Consider the following 19,233-nt stretch of genomic DNA (forward strand, 5'->3'; position numbering starts at 1 on the left):
AAATTCACCTATAACTTTAGGTAAGTCACTCTTCTGTTAAATGACAGAATATTTACAAATATTTACTAAATAAATACAAGGTTATGAATTTTTTGAAGGGAGGTAGGTGATACATAAAGCAGCTTAAGAGAGGCTTCATCTATGAGGTGGCTTTTGAGTAGAGCTTTGAAGGGAATAAGCATAAGGCACCTACTGTGTGTCAAGATGTGGTAAGTGTTTTACAAATAGCCTCTGTAAGCCTTACATTGACACTGCTAAATAGGGGCTCTCAATTATGCCAATTTTTTTAGTTGATGAACTGAAGTTAACTTGTCCAGGATCATACAGCTATTAAGTATCTGAGGCCATATTTGAACCTGTATCTTTCTGACTCCAGATCTGAACTTTGAAATAAACTAGGAGCCGAAGAGTAGTGGTGTTCATTTCAATCAGGGTACAGCTACCTTCTGCAAAGGCAAGGAGACGGAAGATGGAATATTCTGTGATGTATAACAAGAAGGTTCTTTTAGCTAGACCAAAGAATATGTGACAGTTGGAAAGTAGGTTGGAGCTAGATTGTTAAGGATTGTGTTTTTTCCTTGAAGTAATTTTTTCCTTTTAAGGGTCTTCCTTAAAGAGCCACTGGAAGTTATTGTGAGGGGATCGACATGGTCAGACTCTTGCTTCAGGAAAATCACTGACAGCTGTGTGAAGATTAGATTGGAAAGAGGAGAGAAAAGTCAGGAAATCCCCTGAAGAAGCTATTGCAATACTTGGGTAAGAGTCGATGAAAGGCCTCAAGGAACGATGGGATGAAGGGGGTGACTGTGAATAGAGAAAATAGGACACATCTGAGAGATAGTATGAAAAGAGAATTGACAAGATTTGACAGCTGGATGGATATTTTGGTCAAGTGTTAAAAGGAGAGGACAACAAAAGTTAGCAAGGATATCTTCATTACTAAAGCTAATGGCTTTGCCTCAATACTCATCCTTCTTGACCTCTTGGCAGTCTTTGATAGAGATAATCCCAGATACACTCCCCTTACTATGTTTTATGACATTGCTATTTCCCTTTTCCTTACCTGTCTGACCTCTCTCTTTTGCTAGGTCTTCATTCAGGCCACTTTTATTCCAAGGGGTGTCCTCCAAAACTTGTCTTAGGACTTTTTCCCCTCTGTGCTATCTTGCTTAGTGATCTCATCAACTTTCAATCTGTTCCATTTCCATCTCTTTGAATGATTCTTAGATCTACTATAATCTGTGCATCTCTGTTGTGTCCTGCTTTCTAGAGCCCCCTAGTTGGGGGCGACAACATATATTGTTGCTTTCTAGAGTCCCCACACCAAGGGGAGTAAGATATGCCTTCCTACTGGAGAAGTTATGAGGTAGGACTCCTGAGGATGGTAGGAAAATGGAGTCTGTTTATTTCCTTTTTATAATGTAACAAAAAACAACACTATGCTCTCTGGAGCATATACACAACTTGCTATTGTATGTAGATTGTCACCTGGTATCATTCAGCTTCAATCTCTACACAGGTTGTAACCACCCCCTGACTTCTCAGGAAGGCCGAGAGTCCTTAGGGGAGGTGGGGAGCTGAACCAGACATTGTTAGCAGGTTCCCTCTGGGCTGAAGGGTCTTATATCTTATTCAGAGTTTCCCCACTGACTCTGGCCCTCTACACATCTCAAATATTGATGACAACTTTCTCAATTTCAACATGTTCAAAATGGAATTCAGCTTTCCCCCAAATTCACTCTTCTTCTCAGTTGTTACCATCAAGGATACCATCAATTACCCAGACTCACAACTTGTGTTTTCTTTTATGCCTTAGACTAATCTCACATCCCATTTGCCAATCTTGTCATTTCTACTTCACAACATTTCTCAAATACATCTTCTTATCTCTACTCACACTTAACTTTCTGCAGTAGCATTGGTGATCTTGGTCTCCCAGGCCAATCTATTCTCCACCCAGCCAATAAAATGATTTTTCTAAAGTGTAGGTGTTGGGGAAGTTAAATGTTTCAAATCTGGCCTCAGACACTTAACATTTCCTAGCTATGTGATCCTGGGCAAGTCACTTAACCCCAATTACCTCAGGGAAAAAAACACAAAACAAACAAAAAAACCCACTTTTTTGATATATGGTATATTTTTTATGGTATATATTTTATTGGGAAATGTTACAAAGGTGAAATTGGAAGCACTTGCTAACAGCTTGTGTATAAAGGATGAGAGAAAGTGAGGAATTCTGGATGACTCCTGGGTTGTGAACTTGAGAGATTGGTGTGGTGAGAACAGGGAAAATGGGAGAGGGGGACTTGGGGAAAAGAATGAAGATTTTGGGATATATTGAATTTAAGATATCTGAAAGATTGGAAATCAGCAGAAGAGTTTGGGTCAGAATAAGTAAATTTGAAAAACATCAGCATAGGTGTGGTAATTAAATCCATGGGAGCCGCTGATCTCAAATGAAGAAGAGTGTGGGGAGAGAGGTTTGAAACAGCTGCTGTTTAAGACCTAAAGAAATTAGGAAGTACTACCTTCCAGTAATACCCTTTATCTGCCTTAATTTTCTCAAATCCACAAACAATTAGTAAATGCCTACTACGAATTCAATCTCTCACGGTTGTTGTAAGGATAAAAATTTGTAAAAATAAGGATAAAATTTTAAAATTGTATCAAAGGATAAAATACTTGTAGAGCGTTCTGCAAAATTTAAAGCGCTGGGAGATTGTTCGAGATTGAATTTTAAGCTTCCTCTCATCTCAGTTTGTAATAAACTACAGTATAGTCTACCCAGCCCGGAGCTCTCCGCCCAGACTCTAGGGCTCATCTTTCCCGGCGGCCGTGCGCCGGAAGTCCGAGGCCTAGAGGAAGTGACGTCAGGCACCCTTGCCTAGTCTTTCATCATTCGTTTCTGCGCGATTTCCCTCCTGCCCTCGATCAGGTAAGAGACGCTTGTTGCCGCGTGCTCCCGGCGTCCAGGCCTGGATAGGCGACCGAAGCGGAGCGGTTCTCGCGGGGACCTCCCTCAGAGCCTCACGTGCCCCTTGTCTTCGCGAAGGGTAGTGGAGGGCGCCCTCCTGACCGATCCTGCTCTCTCTCGTCTCCAGGCCCCAGCCCAAGACCCGCCCGGTCGGTCGCGTCCGCAGCGCCCGCCGCCATGTCGCGGTTTTTCACCACCGGCTCGGACAGCGAGTCCGAGTCCTCTTTGTCCGGGGAAGAATTGGCACCCAAGCCCGTGGGAGGCAACTACGGCAAACAGTGAGCGGGTCTCCGGGGGGGGGGGGGGCGGCGGGGGGGAGGGGGGAGTGCTTTGGAAAGAGCAGCGAGGACGTGGGAGATACACTTTAGGGGCGAGTGTCCCAGGAAGAAAGGGGGGGAGGGGGATATGTCTTAGGGAGAGCAGGGCGAGGTGCCCTGAGAATAACGGCGGGGGAGAGGCCAGTGCTTGGGAAGAGCATTGCGGGGAAGTGAGCCCTAGAAGAGCGGCCCTCCGCTCTGCCGCTCCTCCGGTCAGCCTGGCTACTAGCTCCCTTTTGGGAGAGAAATCGGATTTTGTGGAGTTTTGGCTTCGAGGAGGGCCCAGGTGGCTCTGCAGCCCTAATTCCTCCTTCCGTAGAGGAAGGAACTGTCAGCGGACTTACTCTTTCTTGGCCATACCAGGCATGGCAGTTTCCGGTGGCACCCCGCTCTTCTGACTCCCAAATCCACTGTCCATCCACGGAGGGGAGGGAGCAAGACCTCTTTATTCCTCTTCTAGCCACTTCCACTTAGGGGGGCTGTAAGGAAAGTGTGAAACGAAGTGTTAATGCAAACACTAGTTAGTCCCACGACTGTATACAACAGCGAATGCTACTATAAGTTAGTGATGGGAAAATCCATTAACAAGCTGTGGGCACTCGGAGATACAAAGGTAAGGGAAAAGGGCCCTTACCTCAAGTAGCTTGTCTTTTGGAGGAAACTATATACACAGATAAGTAGCTTAAAACAAGTTCAGAAGTAGGAGAAGCATTCATTATGGAAAGGTCTCATGTGGGAGGGAGCCTTTGAGCTCATCTTTAACTAGAGTTAGAGATGACTAGATACTAAAGTCAGGTGATAGGGCTTTCCCGAGGAAAAAGCCTATAAAAAACCACAGGCACAGGAGCCAGTGTCATATAAGGGTGCAGCAAGTGTAAGGAGTATAAGAGTAAGGGGGAGCAATATATCTCAAGTCTGAAAAGTTGTCAGATGATGCAAAGGCTTTAGATACCAGAGAAATTTAAAGTAGATTTTAGTTACTAGGGAACAATGATAGCTTCTTGAATAGGAAAGTGACATGGTGAAATCTACTTTTAAGACTTGTCAGGCAACTGTATAGAAGATTGGTTGAGGAGAGGAGGCATGCTGGGTCTAGGAAAACCAATCAGAAGGCTGACAGATTGTGTGAAGTGAAAAGGACTGGAGTGGTTACAATGGTTGTGTGTATGTGTGTGTGTGTTTGTGTGTGATATATTAGGATAATTCTTGGTGATTATAGAATGGGCCTTATTTGGCAATTGAAGGATGAATATGAGGAATTGTTTGAGTTGTGAACCAGAAGGTCATGTGTAGATTTAGAGGTAAAGGACATCATAAAAAAATCTAGGCCAACTCCTTTGTTTTTACAGATGGGGAAACGACTCAGGGAAATTAAATGGCTCCTTGTCATGTCATATAGTCATCAGTTGTGAGATTTGTAAAACTTTTGTGTTCTAAATTTTTCTGTCTCCCTACCTTACCCCTCCTCTTCAAAGCAGGATGAAATCTGTTATGGGTTAAATATCTGCAATCCTTTTAAACATTTCTATATTTGTCATGTACGAGAAAAAAATCAGATCAATAAGGGAAAGAAAAAAACACAAGGAAAAAAAGGTGAAAATACTGCAACATTACTAATACATTCAGTCTCCATAGTTCTTTCTGTGGATGTGAGATTGGTATTTTCTATCCCAAATCTGTTGGAGTTACCTTGAATTGCCTCATTGTTGAAAAAAGCCAAGTCCATCACCATTGAACATCCCATTATCTTGTTAGTGTGTACAGTGTTCTCTTGGTTCTGCTCATTTCACTCTGCATCAGTTCCTATAAGTCCAGACTTCTCTGAAATCAGTCACTTCCTAATTTCTAATAGAACAATTATATTCCATTACATCCACATACCATAACTTATTCACCTTCATGTCTAAATCATGAACAGTGGTGATTTGAATCTAGGTCATTCAACTCCATAACAGTGATTTTTTTTTTTTTTTTTTTTTTTTCACCTATTCTGGGTGTTGCTATGTTGGATAGAAATAAAGAAGTTAAAAAGTGGATTAAATTCAAAGCCACAGGACAGGAAAAATATCCAAGGAGAGAATTGCATTGGAGCAGGGAGGAGTTTAATTGTCAGAGAAAGAAAATCTGTAAAGGACGAGGAAGAGCCAGAAGACTGTTTTGGTTGAACTATATTTTATGAAAGTTAATAGAGTAGAGTGACATAGGGCTTGAAAAGGGTAGGTTAATGACAAATTTTGGAAGGCCTTAATTGCTAAGGCCAGGGAGTTTGTATTTTATCTTGAACTGTCCTTATTCCTCACTTCATGACTGGCTGTATTTGCAGTGTGACTCCTGGATGCTCTGCCTCTTCACCTCTGGCTTCAAGTTTCAATTCAAATCCTTCTGAATTGTGTTTTGTGGAGAAGTTGGAGATCTTTTTCCACTTCTTACCTCTGAGATTAGCTTTTATTTACACTGTAAATATCTTTATTGCACATGGTTATTTGTATGTCCTCTGTGATTATGAGCTTCTTAAGGGCAGGGAGTTTTTGCTTATGTATTTCCCGCACATAGTACACATCTAGTATAAAGTAAGTGTCTAATTTATGTTGACTGACCCACACATCCCCAAGAATTCTGCCTTTCCCAAGTTTATGTTTGAATTGGAAGGGATCTTAGAGGTTGAAGTGAAATTGTATATAATAGAATGCTAGACTTGGAGAGAAGATGACACCAGGGTTGTCAATTTTAGTGACAGGATGATGGTGGTTCATAGGAAAACTAGAAGAGGAGAGGTTTGGAGAGAAAGAAAACACATGGATTCTATATGGATGGGATGTTAATGTCTGACTAGCGAGGGAGAGAAATTAAGACCGGATTTTTTTATTTGGATCATTTTATAGAGAAAACAATGGAACTCCTCATAGGAGCTTAGTAAGATAGTATAGCTAGAAAAGAAAGAAGGACCCAGTGTAGAGCCTTAAGGGATACCCACTGTTAGTTTGACATGTTCTGGAAGATGATCTAGTTAGAAGACTAAAAGGGAAGTTAAAGTTGACTTCCTATTTTAGGGTTATTGCTTTAGTCTGCTAAGTGAGTTTCCCTGCTGTCATTTTTTTCCCCTCTAATTTCTTCTGCATATACTATCAGATTGAAAGATCGATGTTAACCTTATGGTTAAAATCCTTCAATGATTTCCCACTATTTACTGTCCAAACTTTAGCTTGTCATTCATATTCATATGTTATCTGACCCCAAACTATCTTTCCTCCCTTATTTCACATTCTTCCCTTTTATATCCTCTTAAGCAGTAGTCCTCAAACTTTTTAAATAGAGGGCCAGTTCACTGTCCCTCAGACTGTTGGAGGGCAGGACTATAAAAACAAAACTCACACTCTGTCTCCGCCCCTCAGCCCATTTGCCATAACCCTGTGGGCCACATAAATGTCCTCAGCAGGCTGCATCTGGCCCACTGGCCGTAGTTTGAGAACCCTTGTTCTTAAGCTTCAGCTAGTCCACACTACCCATTCCCTTCTATATGGGGATATGTTGTTCTTATCATAACTGCCTATAGAAATCCAAAGAATTCTCCAAGGTAACCAGCTTCAAAATGGGGATGAGGACAATATCTTACCCATCTTTGTGTGCTCCAGGATACCTAGAACTGGCTTTTTGCATATTGTGGACCTGATTCTTTCTTTTTTTTTTTTTTAAATAGCTTTTTATTTACCAGATATATGCATGGGTAATTTTTCAGCATTGACAATTGCCAAGCCTTTTGTTCCAACTTTTTCCCTCTTTCCCCTCCACCCCTTTCCCAAGATGGCAGGTTGACCAATACGTGTTAAATATGTTAAAGTATTAGTTAAATACAATATATGTATGCATTTCCAAACAGTTACTTTGCTGTACAAAAAGAATCAGGTTTTGAAATAGTGTACAATTAGCCTGTGAAGGAAATAAAAAATGCAGGCAGACAAAAATAGAAGGATTGGGAATTCTATGTAGTGGTTCATAGTCATCTCCCAGAGTTCTTTCTCTGGGTGTAGCTGGTTCAGTTCATTACTGCTCTATTGGAACTGATTTGGTTCATCTCAATATTGAAGATGGCCACATCTATCAGAATTGATCATCATATAGTATTGTTGTTGAAGTATATAATGATCTCTTGGTCCTGCTCATTTCACTCAGCATCAGTTCATGTAAGTCTCTCCAGGCTTTTCTTAAATTATCCTGCTGGTCATTTCTTACAGATTAATAATATTCCATAATATTCATATTCCACGATTTATTCAGCTATTCTCCAATTGATAGGTATCCACTCGGTTTCCAGATTTTGGCCACTACAAAAAGGGCTGGCACAAACATTCTTGCACATACAGGGTGAACCTGATTCTTTGGAGGAGTGGGGAGGGAGAGGTGTTTTAGAAGAAGTGATTCATGTAATAGCATATAATTCAATTTTTTCTTTCTATACCAATCAGAAGAAATGATGGGGGTTTTCAAGACTTCTTTGAGCAGAGTCATTTATGATCACTTTCTCTCCACAGGCCATTGTTGCTGAGTGAAGATGAGGAGGATACCAAGCGGGTTGTTCGAAGTGCCAAGGACAAAAGGTGAATCTGGGGTTAAGGATGGGATCCTAAAGGTGAAGAAGTCAAAGGAGTTTTTTTCTGTAGGTAGTAGTTGGAGAGGATGGAGGACATTTGATTTTTCTGATCAGGGTTTGAAAGGGAATGGTTTAAGAGCTTGTCTTTGATGTGAGCCTTCCTTCCCATCAGGTTTGAAGAGCTGACCAACCTTATCCGAACCATCCGGAATGCCATGAAAATCCGGGATGTCACTAAATGTCTTGAGGAATTTGAACTCCTGGGAAAGGCATTTGGAAAAGCCAAGAGCATTGTGGACAAAGAAGGTGTTCCCCGATTCTATATTCGCATCCTGGCTGATCTGGAGGACTATCTGAATGAGGTTTGAGGCTACAGTGGGGATTTTAGTGGGACAGAAGAGACTTAAGAATTCAGTGCTGTTTCTGTCCTGGGACTTGGATTGGGAAAGCATCTCATCCTCACTGTCTTGCCTTGTTTCACATTTTTACTTTTCTGGTCCCTTAGCTATGGGAAGACAAGGAGGGAAAGAAAAAAATGAACAAGAACAATGCAAAGGCTTTGAGCACCTTGCGTCAGAAGATCCGTAAATATAATCGGGATTATGAAGCCCAGATCACCAGTTATAAGCAGGTCGGGAAAATTGCATCGCACTGCAGTATTCTGTACTTGTTTCATTCATTGAGCATTTTGTTAAGTGGCTATTATGCCAATATTGTGCTAGGTTTTGGATTAGACCAAATGACTAGAAAGCTGGAGTATGACCAGTTTGGGGGGATGGGATGGAGCCAGATATTTTCAGGGAGTGGTAGCATCCCTCACTCCTGCCATTCTCCTCTTCCAGAACCCTGAGCAGTCTGCAGATGAGGATGCTGAGAAAAATGAGGAGGATTCAGAAGGTATGAGTGAAGTACTGATTGGAAAGAAAGAAGACAGAAGTTGGGAAGATGTTTTCTTTCTGTGGTTTCTTTGTTCTTTGACCTTGTTGCTACTTGTTTAACTTCACTTGGACTTCCTTTCCAGGTTCTTCCTCTTCAGATGATGATGAGGATGGTCTTAGTGCCACAAGTTTCCTCAAGAAGAAGTCTGAGGCACCATCTGGGGAAAGTCGCAAATTCCTCAAGAAGATGGAGGTGAGATCTGGGGAGGAAAGATGGGGACTGGGGAAGTCTGCCTGCTTTAGGTCAGAGTTAGTTCCATGGAGAAGCCTTATAAAATTTGATTCCACATACTGGAAACTACATGAAAATTTCAGCAATATCCCTTCCACCTTCAAACTGCTTAATGGGTTTTGGCCATCTCCTGCTATTCGTTCATTAAGGATGAAGATGAGGACTCTGAGGATTCAGATGATGATGAAGATTGGGGTTCAGATTCTACTTCCTCAGATTCTGATTCCGAGGAAGATGATGGGAAATATACGTTGTTGGCTTCCAAATTCCTTAAAAAGTGAGTAAAGCAAGGGAAGTTGTAGAGCTAATTTAGATTAATTTTAAGATTGACTACTCCAGTTATGGAACTCTATATCATTATACATATATGTTCTTGTGCACTTTGACTGTAGCAGGAGGATGACCTAGTAGTTCTTATATACTTTGGTTAGATACAATGGCATTATGGCATCCCACAGTAGTGTTATAAGTGGATGGCTAAATTGCAAACATCTAGCATTGTATGATGACTTGACCATGTTATTTTGAAAGATTGTGTTCCTGGGCACTTGTGTGGGGCATATCTGTTAGTAATCCAGATCCTGGATTTTGTGGTTGATGGTGAGCCATAGATTCTCTGAATCTAGCTAGAGCCTGAAATTAGATCAGGAGAGAGAAGGGACACTGAGGAATGGTAGAACAGGAGAACTGAGAGTTGAGGCTCTTAGAGGGTATCAGTTCTAATCTCACATCTTTTTGTATCTGCTGTATCTTTTTACAGAGAGAGCACCACAGACAAAAAGGTTGCAGAGAAGAAGCGAGAGGACAAAGCCAAGAAAAAGCACGATCGAAAATCTAAGCGCCTAGATGAGGAAGAGGAAGATAATGAAGGCGGGGAGTGGGAAAGGGTTCGAGGAGGGGCACCACTTGTCAAGGTGAGGTTTTCAGGGCTGACATGTCATATGTTGGAGGTTTGGGGGTTAATAAAGGGGAATGGGGGCTAAAAGTACTGTCAAGGCAAAGTGGGAATTTTGTTGAAGAGGGTACTTTGATGGCCTTGGGTGTGACGGGGGCATGTGTTGCCTAGGAGAAGCCTAAAATGTTTGCCAAGGGAACAGAGATCACCCATGCAATTGTAGTCAAGAAGCTGAATGAGATCCTGCAAGCTCGTGGCAAAAAAGGAACTGACCGGTGAGGCTTGTCACTGAATTTTATTCTTTCTACACAGAGGAAGGGTTGGTGGGAGGGAGTTTTGGATTTGAAAGCTTTTAAGAGACCAGGCCTTCACCAAAGTGATACTAAGAGGAATAATGAGAGGCTGTTGCCCATGGAAAGAAAGATGTTTTTATGGATTGGGCTTTGAGGTTTCTCCTTTAATCCTCCTTCCTTTCTCTCCCTATACAGTGCAGCCCAAATTGAGCTGCTGCAACTGCTGGTTCAGATTGCAGCAGAAAATAATCTAGGTGAAGGAGTAATTGTTAAGATCAAATTTAACATCATTGCTTCCCTCTATGACTACAATCCTAATCTGGCCACGTATATGAAGGTGAGTGAAAGTATTTTGTGGTTAAGAATTGGGACTGGCTTTGAGGAAAAGAATATTTAAAATTTTGCTCCTATATGAATAATCGAAGAAATGGAAAAACAATCTTATTTGTATAAGTTGCTTTTAAAAAATGCTTAAGGCAGGGTATTAAAAGGAAATATACTGGTTTCAGACTCTGTATACTTCCATTTGTACCTTAACCTCTTTTTCTTCCCACTTCTTGGCAGCCAGAGATGTGGCAGAAGTGTTTAGACTGCATCAATGAATTGATGGACATCTTGTTTGCAAACCCTAACATCTTTGTTGGAGAAAATATCTTGGAAGAGAGTGAAAACTTATCCAACTTTGAACAGGTAATTAGGAAAAAGAGAATGAGAAACAGACAGGGGATTGGGGGGAGAAAAAGTGACTTCAGTTTGGGGTAGAGATTTGGTGAGTTTTATTCTTGGGGTGGAATTTACTTTTTTTAACTACTACTTACTACTGCTACTATTGCTGCTGCTGCTACTACTACCACCACCCCTACCACTACTTAATACTACTTATTCCTTTCTCCCCCACCTTAGCCACTTCGTGTTCGTGGTTGTATCCTAACTCTGGTGGAAAGGATGGATGAAGAGTTTACCAAGATCATGCAGAACACAGATCCTCATTCCCAAGGTGAGATTGGGCATATATGCTTAGGGTAACTGAAGTATATGAAAATGATGGAAAATGCTATTAGGAGAAAATTCAGATATCACGACTTCCCTCTCAAATGCATAAAATGAAAGCTTGAAATCAGGATATTTTTCTGACTACTACCAGGGGCCAAAATTTTCTGGTTAGCCAGTGGGAGTAATTGTCAATTTTTGTCTTGCTCAATGAATGAGTTCACTAGCAAAGGTGGTTTGTCATCCAAAAAGTGGATGGCTTTGTCCTAACTAGTCTGTTGTAGAAATTTACCAGTGACTGATTCATCAAATGCTGATTACTTTGCTATTCTGTGTGAGGGACAGATACAGAAAATTCAGCAGACAACCCCTGTTTTTTAAGAACTAGGAGGGGAAAAAAAGACATGCACAAATAACCAAAATACAAAGCTTTATTTAAGTGTAGCATGGGGGTTACCATAAGTCAGCTTTGTAATAGTTCAGATTTTTTCTTTTCCCACTGTATGGAATAATGAGGGAGTGGCTTTTGAAGTTAGACCTTGAAAGTAATATTTCAATAGGTATAAATTGTTTAACCTATCCGCTTTCATTCCCTTATCCTTGAGAAACATTCAGTCTAATAAAAGAAGTTTAAGTACATGTACAGGTATATACAAAATGCTGGGGTATCGGGAAGAAAAAAATTTGTGTAAGTCATGCTTGAGCTAAGCTTTGAGGAAAGGAATCTATGATGATGAAACCAGAAGCACATTCTAGTATGTACAGAAGTCTGGAGACGAGAGAGAAGGCTGTGAGAAACTGAGACTAAAATCAAATTATACCCTCACTCTGTGTTATCCATAACAGAAATATAGTTCTCAAGAGTTCTTTCCTTTTTACCTTTTTATGCTTCTCTTGAATTCTATATTTGGAGGTCAAATTTTTTGTTCAGCTCTGGTCTTTTCATCAGAAATAAATGAAATTCGCCTGTATCATTGAATGTCCATCTGAAAGATAATGCTCAATTTAGCTGGAGAGCTGACACTTTGGGAAAATCAAGTTGTGTGAAAGATGGATTGGTCTCGAGTGAAATGGGAGGTAGTGAGACCAATTAGAATGCTATTGTATTGTAGCATTTTCACTGCTCACCAGAGGAAGGCTCCTTGGATCTTCCTGGTCTTTCTTCTTCTTCTTCTTTTTTTTTTTTTTTTTTTTTTGGAAGCTGGGGTTAAGTGACTTGCCCAGGGTCACACAGCTAGGACATGTTAAATGTCTGAGACCAGATTTGAACTCGGGTCCTCCTGAATTCAGGGCTGGTGCTCTATCTACTATGCTACCTAGCTGCCCCTCTTCCTGGTCTTTCAAGTTTACATGGCTTCTCACTCCTGAGGGACACCTATTCCAGACTACAAAATACTTTAAACAGATTAAACAGAGCAGAAGTGACAACACTCCTGAATTAGAGGGGTAGTTCTTTAAATAGAGAAAAGGAGACAGATAAGAGGTGCTTTTAGCAACATTATATGTATTGAGGCATTTAGTGGAATAGACTAAGCAAGACCTGTGGGAGGAAAGCTTTTGTACAGTCTTTTTGTTGTTTTTCTGTTCTTGAAGGCCAGTGACATTCAGAAGGTGATATCCTCACTTGCACGTGAATTAATTATCAGTGAGGCAGGGCTGTGTAAAGACACCAGTTTCATTCTCCTCTGGAGCCATTTGGATCCAGTGGCAAGATACAGATCAGGACAACTGGAAAAGGCCCCCAATACAGTGGGAGGTCTTGGCCTTTCCTAGCTAAGGTCTTTCCCACTTCTCATTTTGTCTGAGGTAATGCTTGTTCAGTGATCAGGGCAGGAATTAGACTTGGTAAGAAAGTAATTAAAACTCAGTGAGCAAGACAGGCTTGGAAGCTGCTTTCCAAGCCATTAGTGAGGGTCAGAATGGTTTGGGTTTGGGCCCTGGGGAAGAGTTTGAGGCATGGTCAGGTAGCTTCATCTGAATCTCAGTGGGCTTTATCAAAGCCTGGTTTTCCAATTCTTCATTTCAAGAAATCATAAAAGAAACTATATTGGCCAATAAAGTGCATTATTCCAGGTTTTTTTTTTTTTTCCCCCTTCTTAATGATTGAATAAATAAGTAGGAAATTGGGGGGGGAGAAGAAGAGAAAAAATTTTCCTCTTGCTTGCATCAAAGAAATCTGTAAAGCCAAAATAACTTGTGAGATTTCAGTGATTAAAATTCCTTTAGGCAGAGTACCTATAGGTAAGGATTTGATTTCCTATGTGGACAGCAAGGAGAGAGCATTTGCCCAGTGGAACTAGCCAGTTGAGTTTTAAACTGCTGCTACTTGTAGGTTCCTTGGGCTCACATTATGCCTCTGGAATTTACTGTTTGATCATGTTTAAATCATTCAGCCTCTTGCATGCTTAGTTTTCTATCTGTAAAATGGAGTTGATGATAACTTTGTAGGTTTGTTGGAAGATCAAATGACATGAGAGGATATAAAGCATTTTTTTGAATCTTTAAAAGGGTTTAAGTTGCTATTGTTTCTGTAAGATTTCTGGGCAGGGGAGACTTTTTCCAAAGAAAACAAATGTTTTTCTTATATGCCAGAATATGTGGAGCATCTCAAAGATGAGGCCCGGGTTTGTGCTATCATTGAACGTGTTCAGCGCTATCTGCAAGAAAAAGGAACAACTGAGGAGATCTGCCGCATCTACCTTCGACGAGTACTACACACCTACTACAAGTTCGACTATAAGGCCCATCAGCGACAGCTTGCTCCCCCTGAAGGGTCCTCAAAGGTACAAGGCTTGGGGAAGAAAAGACCCCTAGGATATTTGGGCTATTGATTTTCAAGTTTGTCATTGAGAGAGACTCATGTGATGAGTTAGAAATTGACTTTTGATATTGGATCTTTTTTGGAATTCCTAGAAAATCTAGTGTTTGTGAGGGTGGTATTGAGAGATCATGCTGTGCCTGGGATTTCCTAGTGTCTTCCACTCTGAACTCCAGCCCTGTTTCTTGTTTTTCCAGTCAGAGCAAGATCAGGCTGAAAATGAGGGGGAGGATTCAGCTGTATTGATGGAGAGGCTGTGCAAGTACATATATGCCAAGGATCGGACAGACAGAATTCGGACATGTGCAATCCTCTGCCACATCTACCACCATGCTCTTCATTCTCGCTGGTACCAGGCTCGGGACCTCATGCTCATGAGTCACCTACAGGATAATATTCAACATGCAGACCCTCCTGTGCAGGTAGGAGGGTAAAGTAGGTGGAGAGAGGACAGAGGATTTTTTTTTTTTTAAAGGGAAGTTCACAATGGAGCCAGGATTGGTTCCTGTGGTTGGAAAGAGTCCTAGAGATCCATGTGTTCAAGACGGGGAAAAGGCAGTTCTGGGCTCCTCTCTAGTTACAGACTGGTTTAACCAGAAGAGGCACAGGTCTGGCTCATGAACATTTAAGTTAGAGACTCAGAGTCTTTAATTCCTCATGTCTTTGATGCTCTGGTTTGTCATTAAGCAACACGGAGTGGCTAACGTGTAGAGCGTTGCTGGATGCTCTGGGGAATACATAGACCTTGCAGTTTGAGGAACTTCTTCAACTTGGGGAACCAAGAATGTCAAGAAAGCAGTCCTTGGGTTTGAGGTTTTCTGAATTGGGTCAGTCTTGTTGGAATTGCAGATTGTCCTTGGAACACATCCAGCGGACTTTACTTTTAGCCATAGAGATACTGCTTTTCATTACTTTTTGCTATAATTATTGAACTCCTCAGAATGGATCATCTTCATCTCAAATAAATTCAGAGAAAACATGCTAGGTTCGTAGGATTGTTAGAAGAAATATTAATGAAAACTGCTAAATTCCAAACTGAATGGTATTTCTGGCTATTGTTGCCTAGATTTTGCTTGTTCCATGCTCCTCTTTGGGTCTCAAAAGAGTTTTTAGCTTCTTCGTGGCATACAAGTCAAAGAAATTTTTTGCCCCAAAATGTACAATTTTAATTTTAGAGTCCACTAATTAACATTTATGTTTTATTCTAAGTTCTTTGAAATTTGTGGTTTGGTGAACTATTAAAAATACAAAGTGGTCTATGAGATGCTAGGTGAACCTATTAAAATATTTTATCTCATGAAAAGTTTGAAATGCAAAATTAATAATACTATGACTCTTTGGTTGGGATACTAAGAAAGGTGTTTGAGTTATAAAAGATTAATTTAAGTTTGATTTCTAACTCACGTACTTTTAAAATTTCTTTTGGCTGAGGCAGTTGGGGTTAAGTGACTTGCTAGGGTTGGAACAGCTAGGATGCATTAAGTGTCTTAGGCCGTATTTTGAACTCTGGTCCTCCTGACTTCAGGGCTGTATGCAATCTAAGCTGCCCACATAGTTTTTTTTTTGTTTTTTTTTTAATTTCAATAATGCTTCCAATTATATGTAAATATAGTTTTCAACATTCATTTTTGTAAGAGTCTGAATTCCAAATTTTTTTCTCCCTCCCTTTCCCCTCCTTAAGATAGCAATTGATCTGATACAGGTTATACATGTATAATCATTTTAAATATACTTTCATATTAGTCATGTTGTGAAAGAAAAACCAAAACAAAGGGGAAAAAATGGGGATAAAGCACACAAAAAAGAGGTGAAAATAGTATTCATACACAGTTTAGTCTCCACAGTTCTTTCTGAATATAGATGACATTTCCCATCTCAACTCTATTGGAATTGTTTTAGAATTGTATTGTTAAAAATCATAGTTGATTGATAATCTTGTTACTATGTACAATGTTATCCTACTTTTGCTCACTTTACTCAGCATCAGTTCATGTACAGGCTTTTCTGAGATCAGCCTGTTCATTATTTTTTATAGAATAATAATATTCCATTACTTTTATATAGATTTATATAGCTTAATGAGCCATTTCCCAGCTGATGGGCGCCTACTCAGGTTCCAGTTCCTTGCCACTACAAAAAGAGCTGCTACAAACATTTTTGCACCTGTGGATCTTTTCCTTCTTTTGTGACCTCTTTGGGATATAGATCAAATAAGTCTCTTTTTTTTTTTTTTTTCTTCTGAACATCTTCCTCATTTGTAAAATGAGAATAACAATAACATTGCAGATTGTGGTTGTCAGAAAAGGGTTGTGTAGGTGTGAGATGACTAAAATACTTGAGGATTAGGACACAGGGTGAGTATTCATTCATCATGTAAAGGGAAATGGAAGTAGCTAGAATAAATAGACTTATGTCCTTCACATGTTCACAGCTTGTCAGCCTCACATCCAGAAAAACCTGAGTTCAAGTCTTTGTGGCCCTTAGCACCCACTGCTCAAGACAGTTCTTAAAATGCTGAGAAAATCTCAGGTTGCTTGCTGTCTTGAAAAGGGAGGAGGAAAGGAGAAAAATTTAGATCTCAAAAATTTGTAAAGATGAATGTTGAAAACTATCTTTGTGTGTATTTTGAAAAACAAAATACTTTTAAAAAACCCAAAAAACTGGGGGAAAGATTCCTAGAAAGCCTTGACCTGCATTGATCAGAGGGAGCTTTTTTATCTGGGAGTTATCTCATGTAATGATAGCACAGACACAATTTTTTATTCTTGTTCATCAAATAGTAAGTCCTGAGTTTGTCTCCTTTTCCTTTTAATGAGCTGAATTTTTTTTCCCCCCTAGATCCTTTATAACCGTACCATGGTGCAGTTGGCATCTGTGCTTTCCGCCAGGGCCTAACCAAAGATGCACACAATGCCTTGCTGGACATCCAGTCTAGTGGGCGTGCTAAGGAGCTACTGGGCCAGGGTCTGCTGCTCAGGAGCCTGCAGGAGCGAAATCAGGAGCAAGAGAAGGTGGAACGTCGACGCCAGGTGCCCTTCCACTTGCATATCAACCTGGAGCTGCTTGAATGTGTGTATTTGGTGTCTGCCATGCTTCTGGAAATCCCATACATGGCAGCCCACGAAAGTGATGCTCGGAGGCGCATGATCAGCAAACAGTTCCATCATCAACTTCGAGTGGGCGAGCGGCAGCCCTTGCTTGGTAAGGTGCAGTGACCTAGGGCTACTTGGCTTGGCTGTAGGCTTGGTTCTTCTTGCCTGATCTCAGTGGGGATCCTTTGACATGCTTAGAATAGAGTTTTTTCACTGGTGATTATGATATGATGACTCTTCATAAAGCAACTGCAAGTACAGAAGTGTTTCCTAGAATATGTTCACTATCCCTCTGTGTATCCATGAAGATTTTAAACATTGTGTGGAAACAGAAAGTTGTCTCTGATTTCACTAACAATATTAAAAGTAAAAAGGACACTTATATAAATGAAGGGGGAAGTGACTTAATTACTTCAGGTCATTGCTAATTAGGGGTATCACTGCTTTTAGAATCTGTCTTCCTCTCACTTTGTATGGTTTCCCTGTTGTAATAAATGAAGACAAGGACTTCTCTTGCTTTTTTGTCTCAATTCTAGGACTGTATCTTTAAAAATGGTCCCAGGTCTTTTTATACCACCTGTCCAATTCTTTAGGTCCACCTGAATCTATGAGGGAACATGTAGTAGCAGCTTCTAAAGCCATGAAGATGGGTGACTGGAAGACCTGCCACAGTTTTATTATTAATGAGAAGATGAATGGAAAAGTCTGGGATTTGTTCCCTCGAGGCCAACAAAGTCCGTACCATGCTAGTTAGGTAAAAATGGGAATGAGAGACCTTGATGTGCTGGTGCTAGGCAGAGGGGAGGGAGCACCCGGAGCTGGTTGGGTGGTGGGGAGAATAGAAGATAGGAGCACATACCTAGTTACCTTTCTTATTTTTTCCCCACAGGAAGATCCAGGAAGAGTCATTGCGCACCTATCTTTTTACCTATAGCAGTGTCTACGACTCTATTAGGTGTGAAGGCATAGGGAATCTGTGTCTTGGGAGGGAAAAGGGACTAAGCTTAGTTGATAAATAACCTTGCTTTCTTAATTTTTTCCTCCTTCCTTTCCAGCATGGAGACTTTGTCTGATATGTTCCAGCTAGATCTGCCCACTGTTCATTCCATAATCAGCAAAATGATCATTAGTGAGGAGCTTATGGTAAGGAAGAAAGGAGAATGGTAGTTTCTTAAGGGAGGAGTTAAGTTATTTTCAGAGGAAAGAAACCAGTTTGGGGAAAATGCATTTCCTTCTAACTAATCCTATTTCCCTGTTTCCGAACCAAGGCCTCTCTAGACCAGCCCACACAGACAGTGGTGATGCACCGCACTGAGCCTACTGCCCAGCAAAACCTGGCCCTGCAGCTGGCAGAAAAACTGGTAGCTTGGTAGAAAACAATGAGCGTGTATTTGACCACAAGCAGGGCACCTATGGAGGTTATTTTAGAGGTAACTCTTCCCTTCCATCCCATTTATTGTTTCTGTGATTTTTTTTTTTTCTTTTTTCTTTTCTATATTGACCTCTCTTCTCCTCCTCCAGATCAGAAAGATGGCTACCGAAAAAATGAGGGAGGCTACATGCGTCGAGGAGGCTACCGCCAAACAACAGTCACAGACTTCCTACTGATCTCTGCAGGGCACACAGCCCTTGAAATGTAACTTTCTTGGCAGCGTAATTAAAAGTCTATATTGTGTTGACATGATTCTGGAAGGTAGTAGTGCTGTCATAACCAACATGGATTTTGTTTGTTGGGGAGGAGTTCTTTGAGCTCAAGTAAAGTCGCTCACTAATGGCTCAAGCACTAGACTGGAATGTCCACAGATTAGGCCCTCTGAGGGAAGAGCCACAAACTTGCAAGCTCTTCTGACTGAGGCATGGGTCAGTATCACTTTAAAGCATGGAAGATGAGGGAAGAGCACTGACTTTTGTGTGTGCTGACTCCAAGTAATTTGTGTATTAAGGGGGGAAAAAAATTAATTTAGTCTTCTAAGGTACCTTCTTATGCTGACCAGTTTAACTGTTTGGGCCATTAACAATGTTTATTGAGAGAATACTCACAATCTTTGTATATGTTTAAGTCAGTTCATCAAATACTAAGTGTCAAGTTACATTGG

The 19,233-nt window shown here is 40.8% G+C and overlaps 1 protein-coding gene across 1 annotated transcript; it reads left to right on the forward strand.

Moving 5' to 3' along the window:
• The first annotated feature begins 557 nt into the window (after positions 1-557).
• Positions 558-18,816, forward strand: LOC141564970 (eukaryotic translation initiation factor 3 subunit C-like). Its single transcript, XM_074307920.1, is given in 25 exon segments — positions 558-756; positions 3,102-3,252; positions 7,821-7,886; positions 8,052-8,241; positions 8,385-8,510; positions 8,722-8,776; positions 8,901-9,010; positions 9,199-9,326; positions 9,810-9,963; positions 10,116-10,219; positions 10,433-10,574; positions 10,802-10,927; positions 11,141-11,234; positions 13,820-14,010; positions 14,243-14,467; positions 16,884-16,908; positions 16,911-17,246; positions 17,731-17,858; positions 17,860-17,891; positions 18,027-18,092; positions 18,193-18,280; positions 18,406-18,493; positions 18,496-18,567; positions 18,659-18,720; positions 18,722-18,816. Coding segments are annotated over 24 exon segments (2,733 nt in total). The 5' UTR covers positions 558-756; positions 3,102-3,151; the 3' UTR covers positions 18,746-18,816.
• The last annotated feature ends 417 nt before the right edge of the window (positions 18,817-19,233 follow it).

This window comes from Sminthopsis crassicaudata, chromosome 1 (assembly GCF_048593235.1).
Source record: "Sminthopsis crassicaudata isolate SCR6 chromosome 1, ASM4859323v1, whole genome shotgun sequence".
In the NCBI taxonomy this organism is placed as follows: Eukaryota; Metazoa; Chordata; class Mammalia; order Dasyuromorphia; family Dasyuridae; genus Sminthopsis; species Sminthopsis crassicaudata.